The sequence below is a fragment of the Prosopis cineraria genome, unplaced genomic scaffold (assembly GCF_029017545.1).
Source record: "Prosopis cineraria cultivar Desert tree isolate PC_DT_omini unplaced genomic scaffold, ASM2901754v1 PC11, whole genome shotgun sequence".
Lineage (NCBI taxonomy): Eukaryota > Viridiplantae > Streptophyta > Magnoliopsida > Fabales > Fabaceae > Prosopis > Prosopis cineraria.
In genome coordinates this window covers 18,170,773-18,182,674 of record NW_026555342.1, presented here as the reverse complement: position 1 = coordinate 18,182,674, position 11,902 = coordinate 18,170,773, and the positions used below count along the sequence as shown (strand labels likewise).

General features: G+C 28.0%; 1 protein-coding gene across 1 annotated transcript; it reads right to left on the bottom strand.

Annotated features, from left to right (window-relative positions):
• Positions 1–8,367: 8,367 nt before the first annotated feature.
• Positions 8,368–9,227, bottom strand: LOC129287173 (uncharacterized). The gene has a single exon (XM_054923355.1). The coding sequence runs from the start codon at positions 9,104–9,106 to the stop codon at positions 8,567–8,569; it is 540 nt and encodes a 179-aa protein (XP_054779330.1). The 5' UTR covers positions 9,107–9,227; the 3' UTR covers positions 8,368–8,566.
• Positions 9,228–11,902: the final 2,675 nt, after the last annotated feature.

Here is an 11,902-nt window from a genome sequence, read left to right as displayed (position 1 = left end):
ACGATGCTCTTGTCAAGCAAGTAAAATTATATATATATATATATATATATATTATGTGAATGCCAGTTAGTCGCAGGAGGATCAGAACTAGTTCTGAAACTGAATCAGAACGCAGAACAGAACATAAGAAACTTGGATGATGCTAAATGATCTCTTCTCCAAACCGACAATCCTTCCAGTCAAACTGTACTCTTTATTATGCCACCTTTCCCAGGTACTTTTCTCACTTTTAACCACCCACTAATTAACTCCATTCAATTAAATGCAAAGAAATTGCCAGTCCATTTAATTGAACTACTTGAGATCACAATACATTCATTTTCATTTTATTTAGGATAAATGTGTAATTTTAATTTTAAAGTATTTTTTAAAGAGTACTTAATATATTAAAGTATTTGTTAAAGTATTTTTGACCCCAAATTAATTAAAAGAGAACAATTTTGCTCTTAATGTTAAATCCTCCTACATTGATGGTTAAATTAGGTGAGAGGAAAAAAAATTGACCCAACATGCCAACCGTGTTGCCACATCAACTTTACCCTAGCCCGTTTTGGTTTCCCTATTGATCTCACTTCGGGATGAGATTTGAACCATTCAGATTTTAATATAGATGATCCAAATTTAAGGTATTATATATTATATTTATTAAAATAAAAATTTATAAAAATTATAAAATAATTTTAAATTTTAATAATTTTTTTGTTTTTACCAAGTTTAGATTTAATTTAGAGGGTCCAATTTAAAATTTTTAAAATTTTAAATTATATTGAATCATCTAAATTAAATCTAAATCAGATTAAAAATAAAAAAATTTATTAAAATTATTTTATAATTTTTATTTTAATAAATATAATATATAATAATATTTTAAATTTAAAGTATTTAAATTAAAATTTAAATAGTCTAAAAGTGTTTGTGAAAACAGGACCCCTCTAACCTCACTTCCTCCCCCACGCTCCCAACCCTGAAACCTTCTTCTTCTACTGAAAGATCTTCTCCTCCCACCAATTTGAATCCGACGAGACCCTTTATAGCTCGACCTGTGCTTCCCAATGGCTCCTTCATGAATGCATCAAAGAAGAACAATCTCTAATTAGCATCAGAGAAGGCACAAAAAATGGCACAACTTTTTTCAAGTGCCATGGCCACGAGCAACTCAACCTCACTGGTCTAGACCCTGACTGCAACATAACAAATCCAAGATAAAGAAAAAAAGAAACTTACAACCCCAATTGAAAAGATCAATCAAGCAACCTTCTAAATCATCCTTGGGTATATAACCAGTTGGAAGAAAGCCACAGATGAAGTAAAGGATGGTGAGAATATGAACCAATTTGTGTTTCTCTGTTCTGATAATGATTATGATTAGACCAGGAACACGAGAGGTTGAGGGCAATGACTTAGTGGAAGCGACGGACTCAGGTCAACGGTGATTTCATGCTTGAGAGTCAAAGAAAATGGGGGAACAAGGTCCATGGCGACGATGGAGTGGGAGCTCACAGTGGTGAGGCTGTAAACGGTATGTCCGATGGTGGTGGAGTGTGGGTTGTGCAACGGTGAGAGCTTGAGGTGCAGAGCAAACGAAGGAGCGGGGGTCGATGGGGACGGTGAAGAAATAAGAGGCAAGCTTCTGTAGATGAGATCATGAGATAGCATAGGACTATGAGGAACATGTGGCGAGATGAAGAAGATGATTTTGGGGTTGAATTAGTCAAACTTGATTGTTAGTTTGAAGATTTAAATTTTAACATGGGGAGCAAAATTGCTCCCTTTTAGAAAATGTTCTAACAAATACTTGACAATATTAAATACTTCTTAAAAAATATTTCAATAATAGAAATACATCTTTTTTCTTTTATTCATAAATTACTTTTGACATATTTTATTGGAATAAAAAAATATTAAAAATATATGTAATTTAAAATTAAAATACTCTGATATTTAAAAGCTTTCTCAACATTTATTAGGGCAAAAATGTAATGATAAACACGAAAGTCATAAAGATAATACATAAGATCAAAATGAACATTCCTTTCGATCTTATAAATAAGATCGGGGGAATAAAATATCTTTTAGAAGCTCTATATGATATTCTCTCCACTTAAAAATATAAGGCATTTTTAACCGAATTTTATCCTCAAATAAAATAATTATTTACTTTTCAATTAATCCTATCTTTTCATTTTTACTCCTATTAAATACCTTATAATAAATATAAAATTATTATTAATAGAAAAATTTTTAAAAAATAATAATGATTACACTTCGAAAGACTACAAATGCCTTATATTTTTTAACATCCTACTCCTCAAAAAATGTCTTACATTTTTAAATGGAGGGAATACAAAATATAGAGTAATAGTTATCAGGTAGTCTTTATAACTATATTCATACTTCATTTATCACTTTTTTTAAAGAAAAATGGTGCATTAAAATTTTAATTGTCATTATTGAGGCATTTAGTTATTTAGGATATTTAATAAGAGTATAATTGAAAAGATTTAAAATATCTTAAAAGATTAAAGTTTGATCTAACTCTTTTTTCCAAATAATTGTGAAGTAGCTATTGATGTTTTATACTGTGGCACAAATAAAGTACTTTATAATAATATATATACTCTATCTTGGTGTGCTCCTTCTATTCAAAAACGTAAAGTATTTTTAATTAAATTTTACTCTCAATAAAGTAGTTACTTTCTTTCAAACTAATTCTATTTTTTATATTTATTCTTATAAAATACCCTACAATAAATATGAAGTCATTTATCAATGAGGGCACTTTTGAATAGAAGGTAGTGATTACACCTCAAAAGACTAAATTTGCTTTACATTTTTTAACATCTAACTTCTCAAAAAATATCTTACATTTTTTAATAGAGGGAGTATATAAGATACTTGTTTTTAAAAGAAAGTAATAATTGCTTGATAAATTATTTTTAAAAAATATAACAGTAAGCCATCCCTATACTTTGATTACATTTTATTTTTAGCCTTTATAGTTTTATTTTGTTGTTTTCAATCACTTTATTTTGATCGCTCTGCAACATTAGTGTCTATAGTTGTAAAAATGCAGATAAAGAAATGAGTCAGCACGAACGAAGTTAATTTCATTGTAATATGGCTAATTCCTTGACTGACATGGTAAAAATATGTTGACATAAAAATAAATTGACCAAGCCAGGTGTGATAAAAGACAAAAAGTAAAGAGGAAAAATTGTTCTTTTATATTTAGTTTAAAAAGAATGTGGAAAACGAGTCCGATATTAAGTAAATGTTAATAAATTGGTTTAACAAAGTTAAATATATATTAGTAAAATTAATTTCGTTGGCACTAGATCGTGATCATTATGTACATTATTAAACTTTTTGTGCATTTAACATCAAAGTATTTTATTGTTTTTAAATACTTTTTCCTTTTTCTTTTTGTTTTTTGTTTTTTTGAGGAAAAAGACTTCAGTGGGAAGCTTAGGTATGGAATAAAAAGGGATTAGAGAATCAATTTTTATCTAGTAAATGAGATAATATTACTCTGTTAAGTAAAGCTCACTCTTGGTATAATTTATATATTTAAGTGTTCATTAATAAATTAGAGTGCCTTTTTTAAAACAAAAAAAAATAAATGAACTTTAGATAAAGAGGTTATTTATTTGAGGAAAAGAAAAAAGAGATCACATTCATCATATCCCACTCAATAGTGCAAGCTGGAAGGTTTTATAACTTATTTTTAATACTCAATAGTGAAAGCAGGATAGGGGCCCTCCATCCCTTCTAACACAAAGTTATCTCTTTGGTTAATTTTTTTTTTTCAAATTCAAAAGTTCACTTTTTGTTTTGGAGAATTTAACACGACGAATAATATAATATCAAATTTATCCAACTAATATTTACTACAAAAAATTAGAATTTACTCTACATTATAAACAATTATAATTAACTAGATATAGATGTTGGCCAACAACTAGTGTGAGGATAGAGTTGTTCCTTATATATTTTGTATTTTATATTAAAGATTAATAAGTAAATAGGATCCTAAATTCTTAAAATATACTCCATTCATTTAAAAATGTAAAGTATTTTTTGAGCAGTTGAATATTAAAAAATATAAGACATTTTTAATCTTTTGAAGTGTATCGTTGCTTTTTTTTTTTTTCAAAAATGCTCCTATTGATAATGACTTTATATTTATTATAGGGTGTTTAATAGGGGTAAATATAAAAAGATAGGGTTAGTTTGAAAGTAGGTAATTACTTTATTGGAGGATGAAATTTAGTTAAAAATATTTTACATTTTTGAACAGAGGAAATATAAAATAAATCCTAAATTTTTAAATTCATAATAAAATAAATCCTGACCATTAACTTTTTAACACTGTTACCGTTAGTGTTGCGCGGACACTAATGATAATGGTATTAAAAGTTAATAATTAAGGTTTATTTTATTATAAATTTTAAGATTTATTTTATATATTTTAAGAGTTTAAAATTCATAATGATTTTTAAGTAATAATTTAAGATTCTATTTATTCATTAATTCTTATATTAATGTATGCTTTGCAATTATAAAAGAATCTGATACGCATCAAATTTCAATGTTAAAATGAATACAGTTTCTTAAAAAAAAAATTAAGTTATTATTTTTCCCGCATGAAAAAAATCTAGATGAAAGATGCAAACGCTGTAGAATCCGAGGGTGTAGATGAATTATACATATTAATATTCCTCTTCGTGCCATGACTTCGTGTTTGTTTTTGAGTTGTTAATTATAGAATTATTTTAGAATTTCCTCATTTTTGGGGGGAAGTACACCTGGGCTTTGCACTGCAAAGACATGGATGAATTTATCCCCCTGCTTTAATGGGTCCCACAAAAGAATTTCTTTTTTTAAAAGGAATAAAAAGAGAGAAAGAGAGTTAAGAACTTTATTTTATTTTATTTTTGTCACCATGCGATGTAAACTCTAACGATAACAGTAGAAGTCCTCTCTCCTTAATTATTGGGAACAAAGATTATACATCTCTTAATTTTTAGTCCAAAATTTTTAATTTAGATATAATTATTATATTTAATTACTTGCTTAAATTATATGAATTGATTATTTTCTCTTATACTCTCTTTATCTTTATATATATAATATTTTTTATAAGTTTACGTTGTCTCTAAATATAAAGAATATTATGATATTTTTTAATGGTTAGACAATTTTGCCTTGTCTTAAAAAAGGAAAGAGATAATATCTATGTAGTTTATCTATTACTATGATATTAATTATAATATTATTAGACACAAAACTAAGAAATTATTAGGATTTTACGTGATTTCAACTAAAATAATAAATTTTTATTGATATATGAGAGTTAGTTAAAAATACTTTATACTTTCTCTTGTTCTATTTATAAGGTAAAGAGAACTTTTTTTTTTCTATTGATAAGTTACATTATTAAATTTTTATCATAAATTTTTTCCTTTCATCTTTTATTAAATGTTAAAAAAATATTATTAAAGTATGATATTTAATAGAGATAAAATTAAAAATTTATTAAATTTAAATATTTTTTAAAATTTTAATAAAATATGTTAAAAATAATTTTAAAAAGATGGAAGGAGTGTTTGAAAACGGAAGAGTGTAAACGTAAGCGTTCGAAATTCAAGTCCCCAACTATTTTTTTTTAATTTTTAATCAGTTATTTAAATGAAGAAAATAGGTATTATTTTAATTAGTTGAATAAAGAAGTTGAATTTTATTTTGTGACGGCAGGTAAGGAAAGTGAAGGGAGCCTGAGGTCACGTTCTCATGTTCTACTCTTTCAAGAAATCAGAAAGACTGACACCGACGAAGCGAACTACTTCATCGTTTTCCTCCGAGAACCATTCATCGCCCAACCTTTTCCATTCTTAGAAATCACTCCCTCACACGGATCCTTCTACTCCCTCCAATTTTATTTATACAACATGGAGAGTAATTTTTTTTATTTATAATTTTTATTATTGAGTTTACTAAATAATAGTTTTATTAAAGATTTTAAATATAATCAATAAGTTTTAAAGTTTTTATAATTCAATAGTAAAATATATTGAAAATAATTTATAAATTGGATTGGAGGATTTCACCAAAAAATATATATATAAATTGGATTAGAGGAACGTATATAAATCAAAATAGTATATTAAAACCAGATCTGAAATATGCTTTTGCTTAATCCAAAAGGTAGTCAGATCTCTTAAACATATTTTTGACATATGTAAATTGAAATTCGATCGGGCAATAAATTAGGGAGAATGCCTAAAAAATCTTATCAAAATGGAGGAAAAGTAAAATTTTTAATATAGCTTTTAATTTTTAGAACATATAATTAAAAAATACATTTTCAAACAAATTATTTTATTTTTTATTTTTCAAAGAAAAAAGTATTTTAAAAATAGGTAATTTAACATGCATTTAATTTTTAGTATGTTTTAATTTAAAGAATGAATATAAAAAATGAAGTTTGATTTAAAGGCATGTTATACCCATTCATTTAAAAATATAAAATATTTTTTAAGAAGTTAAATATTAAAAAATTTATAGCATTTTTAATCTTTTAAAATATGATTATTATCTTTTTTTAAAAATATCTTTATTGATAAATGACTTTATATTTGTTATAAAATATTTAATAAAAATAAATATAATATTAAAAAGATAAGATTTAATTAAAAATATATTATATTTTTATGAAGGGAGTATTAACTTTAAAATTTTTAATTTAACTTTTCAAAACTTTTTTCTTTTTTTTATTTTTGTGTTTGAAGAAGCAAAATTAATTAATTATACTTGTTATTTATTCCCCAGCTATAATTTTCCCTGGAACACATAACATCGATCACGTCGCAATCACCATCCATTATACGGAATTTACAGATGGTGTCTCTCAACATTGAACAGTGCAAAGTAGGATCTATAATCTTTTAGTCTCTCACTTCTTTTTTCTCATGTAATACTCTTTCACATCAATTCAAGGCACACACAACCAATCACAACCCCATTCATTCATTCTTTCTTTCTTTCTTGTCAAGCTTTTATCTTTATACCTTCCCCAAAATTAGATAATTATCACCTCCTTTTCCTCTATCCTTTGAAATTATAACTGCATCTTTTTTTTTTTAAGGTCAAATATAACTACATCTTGCCTGAATTATTTTCTAGTGTACCTCGATTTCTATCAACCATGCAACCTGATTACATTTTTGTATAATTAATAATTATTATTTGTTGAGAAAAACTCACTAGACTTACTTAGAATTGATATGTTTCATTATTTTCCGAGACACGATCATACATTTAATAGAAACATCTTTACCTAATGATGATTCAAATTGAACATTGATTCCCCAAGTTGTAAAAGATTAATTTTTTTAGCTAGACCTAATCTTTTTTTGCTCAAAAAAAAAAAAAAGCCAGACTTAATCTTTATTGTTAATTTGAACCTGCATCTTTTTATACTTTGTATGAGTGGGTTTCTTACCATTCTGACAAACTAAATCATTCTAATTATCATTTGTTTTTTTTATAAATAACTCAAAAATAACATTTCTTTAAACTTGCATCTTTTGGACATTACAATAGAGATATTGTTTATGAATTAATGAGCATCTTATATCCTTAAATTATTACATGAATAATATTTTAAATCTTGTATTTTTAAAATGTGTAAAAGTTCTCTCTCAAATTCTAAATTTTAAGCATCTGAAATTTTCTTTTAAGTCAGACAAAACAGTCATTATTTTTATTGATCAAGATAAGTATCACACTAGCATATCATTGGGTGCCACAATTATAGAAATAATAATTGTTTTTTCTGATTTAATGACGAGGTTTAATGCCCTTAAAATTTGAAAGTTAAATTTTTTTTAACATATTTAAAAAATTTAGAGTCCAAAATATTTGTGGCGCAATAATTTAGGTTTTAGAAGGCTGATTAACCTTGTTGACATTTGATATGATGATGATAAATTCAAGCCACATCTATAAGTTAGAAAATCAGGCTGTACCTTTAGATTAAAAGGTCCCAATAATAATAATAATAATTGGATGGTTAGTAATAATTTTCCGTCAATGAATCTCTCTAATCTGTCAAGTTTCAAACCACGGAGTTCCACTGTACCGAACAGGGGGAAAAAAAGGAAAAAACCCAGAGAATGATCATGAAAGCTCAATAGTTAACAGAAGATTCAGGTGATCTATCTCCAACTCTAAAACAGATTCAAAATCCTAAGATATTATTGTTAATTACACAGTGTTTGTTATTTCTCAATTAGAGTTATAAAACCTAATTAAGTACTCAGTTGAAGTACAGAGTCAAAAGCAGAGGAGGATGACGAAGCAGAGAAGAAAAACAGAACGGCATGTGTTCTCTGTAAATTGAAAAATGGATTGAGAAGTATAGTTTGAGTTCTAAACATATGTGGATTTAATTACTGATGAAGAAGAAGAAGAAGAAGAAGAAGAAGCCTCGTGAGAGCAAATTAAGCAGAAAGATTTTGAACAAATTAAAATATATTAAAGAACAGAGCGCGGCTCTCGTTACAGATCAATCGATGATGGACTCTGAAATGCTCTCCAAGTGAGGCCTCCACACGGCGACGCGTCCACGTCTTCGTTCTCGCTGCGTCGAGAGCTTCTCCGACAGGATATCGTTCAAGTAACGATCGGACGAGACAAGAAAATTACCGGCACGACCATTACAGATCGTTTTCTCTCTGTGCTCCTTCCTCTTTTTGCTCCTCGCCGTCGCAGACCCCGACGACGACCTCGGGCGGTTGTTCTCCGGCATCGGCGGGGCAGCGGACGGAGGGAGAGGCATGAGGAAGTAAATCTTGCCGCGTTGGAGGTCGGCGTCGGGAGGAACGATGACGATGCGGGGGGAGACGCCGTCGGAGGCGGCGGCGGAGGAGGAGGAGGAGAACGAAGGTTTCTTGAGGACGTGCTTAGGGTGAGCCTTCATGATGTCGGAGGCCTTGACGGAGCCGGTGAGTTCCTCGACGCGGCCGTTGGAGTGAACGATACGGATCACATCGAGAGCTCCGCAGGGAAGAATGCAAGAGATGCAACACCTTAAGGTGTTTTTCATGCCTTGTTCCTTATTCCTTTCCTTATTTCTTCTTCTTCTTTAGCAAGGAGGGGTATCTCACTTCTCATAGAGAGAGGAGGCAGTGAGAAAGTGAGCTAGAGAGAGAGAGAAAGGGGAATTGCTTGAGAACGAATGAGAATTTATGAAGGGACTAGGAGAGAGAAACCTGCAATGAGACTTTCTTTTAATTCTTTTGTCATAAAAATTAAAATACTATAAAAAATAATAAAAATTTATATTATGAAAAACCCATACATTTAATTTTGAGTTTAGTGTTCAAAATTATTGGGACAGTAGATGTAAATTTTCAAAAATTTCAATTTATGACTTGTAAATTTTTTCAAGTTGAGTGAAAGCATGTGCCCTCTCTCAATTTTTTTTTGGTATGTAGAGGCGCAAAGTTTAAATAAAATTAAATTAAAATTAATTATAGACAAGTTAAGTTCAGTTTATCCCCATACAATAGATCAAGTAAGCTTTTAGAAGGTTTATTCAAAATTTATAGTTCACATTCTTTTGAGAGGCTCTAGTCAATCAATTCGCACTAAAATTTTCTTCCTAATAAATATGAGTTACGCAAATATGCCAGCTAATATCAATTATAGTCTAGATGCCTATCCTCAATTTTATTGAGAACTGCCACTAGCTCTAATTAATCCAAGTTCAAGCTTGATCAAGCCCATCGCAAGAGGTAATTCTCCTAAACACATCATCTCCATTCCTATTACTTTAAGGATCAAACTAGGGGTGTTCATAGGTTCGGTTTGGTTTGGTTTTGAGCAAAAACCAAACCGAACCGAACCATTCGGTTTACTGATAATTGAGACCTGATCGGTTTTTATGAAGTTCGGTTTGGTTCGGTTTTATTTTCGGTTTGGTTCGGTTTGGTTAAGGTCTTGATTAAGTTTTAATGTACTTATTTAATTTTTTTTCCTTTTCTCCATCTTCATAATGGTGCTATGTACTAAAATTAAATTTAATTCTTTTTGACTCCTTTTTTTCATAAATAGAGGTATAAAAATATAATAAAATTTCAATGTGATAACAATAATTAATCATAAAAATTGATATAAGTTTTTAAGATTAAAATTATTTAATATTATGTATTTTCATTAAAATCCTTTTAAAATGTTTATCTATGTATCTATATTTTAATAAATAATGAAAAATTTATTATACAAAATTCAAAACAAAATGTTTCTTGTAGATAAATTGAATGCTGAGGCTTTTAGGTTGTAAATAATTAAATGATGATCATAGCATGATTATTATAATTAGTTAATATTATGCATCTTCATTCAAGTATTTTAAAAATGTTTATTTATTACTATAAAAAATTCAAAACAAAATGCTTCTTGTAGATAAATGATTATATATTTTACAAATAAATAAATAGAATTTTTTTAATCAAGTTTGGTTCGGTTTGGTTCGGTTTCTAGTATTCAAAATCGAACTTGAACCGAACCAATCGGTTTTTATATCATAAAAACCGAAGTAGACCTGATTGTTGTTCGGTTTTAATCGGTTTTTGTCGGTTTGGATTGGTTTGGATCGATCCTTTCGGTTTGGATCGGTTTTGAACACCCTTAGATCAAACCCAGAAGTTGAAAGTTAAGCACCTCAAACATTTTCCATCTGAGCCAACCTGCATTGATTGTTTATTCAGGTTCTGATTCTACATGAATCGAGCTCCTTTTACTATAACCAATTGTCATTGATATTATAAAATTTATTTACGCTTCACGAGTATTATGGGATATTTTCAACGTTTTTATTCAATGCTTATATATGTCTTAAACTTGAGACTTTAGAATGAGTTGATTTGACCTCCTTAACTAGTTGAACAAACCGAGTGCCCCTTAAATTCAATTATTCTTTCATTTTACTTCCTTTTATTGAATAATATTTAATCTTAAAATTTTAATTTAATTCTTTAAAATTTCATTTTAGGTTAATTTTTGAGAATTTAGATTGTGAAATTTTATTTCCATTTTCATTTTATTTCGCTGAGGACATTATTTTAAAGAAATGATTAACTAATTTCTTAATATAATCAAATTCAATTATTTAATATGATACTAGTGATTTAATATATGCATTATATAAATCTATACTCACCCTATTAAAAAATGTAAGGCATTTTTAAATGAATCTCACTACTAATAAAATAGCTACTTACTTTTAAATTAACCCTCTTTTTTCATATTTACCTCTATTAAATATCCTATAATAAATATAAAGTCATTATTAGTAAAGATACTTTTAAAAAAAAGGCAATAATTTTATCTCAAAAGGCTAAACATGTCTTATATCTTTGAACATTCAACTCCTCAAAAAATACTTTACATTTTTGAATAAAGGGAGTAATTAGTTATATTATTCACATGTCATAAAGTGTAATGATAAAAAAAAATGTCATAGATTACAATTTGGTACTATTTAGTATGCTTTTTTACAGTGTGTTTGGATAGTAAATATAATCGATTTTTGGCCCAAAAAATCGATTCTCCAAAAAATTACCAAAGACCCACTTTTTTGGAGAATCGATTTTCAGGCCAAAAATCAATTATTTTCGGAAGCTGAGAATCAGAGCTTCTGCGGAGAAGCTTGTCCAAAATATTGGGGAAAATTACAAAGACAGGCCCAAGCAAAAATTATAAAAAAAAGCACACAATTTAATAAAAATAAAACTAAACTCTCTTCTTTTCTCCTTTTTTTTTCTTAATAAAATTTGAACTTTGCATCTTCAAAAAATTGATATTTGATATTTAAAAATTAAATTATATAGTAATTTAT

What these genes read in the sequence shown, in the direction of transcription:
- LOC129287173 (XM_054923355.1), bottom strand. Translation starts at nt 9,106, where the DNA reads ATGAAAAACACCTTAAGGTGTTGCATCTCTTGCATTCTTCCCTGCGGA.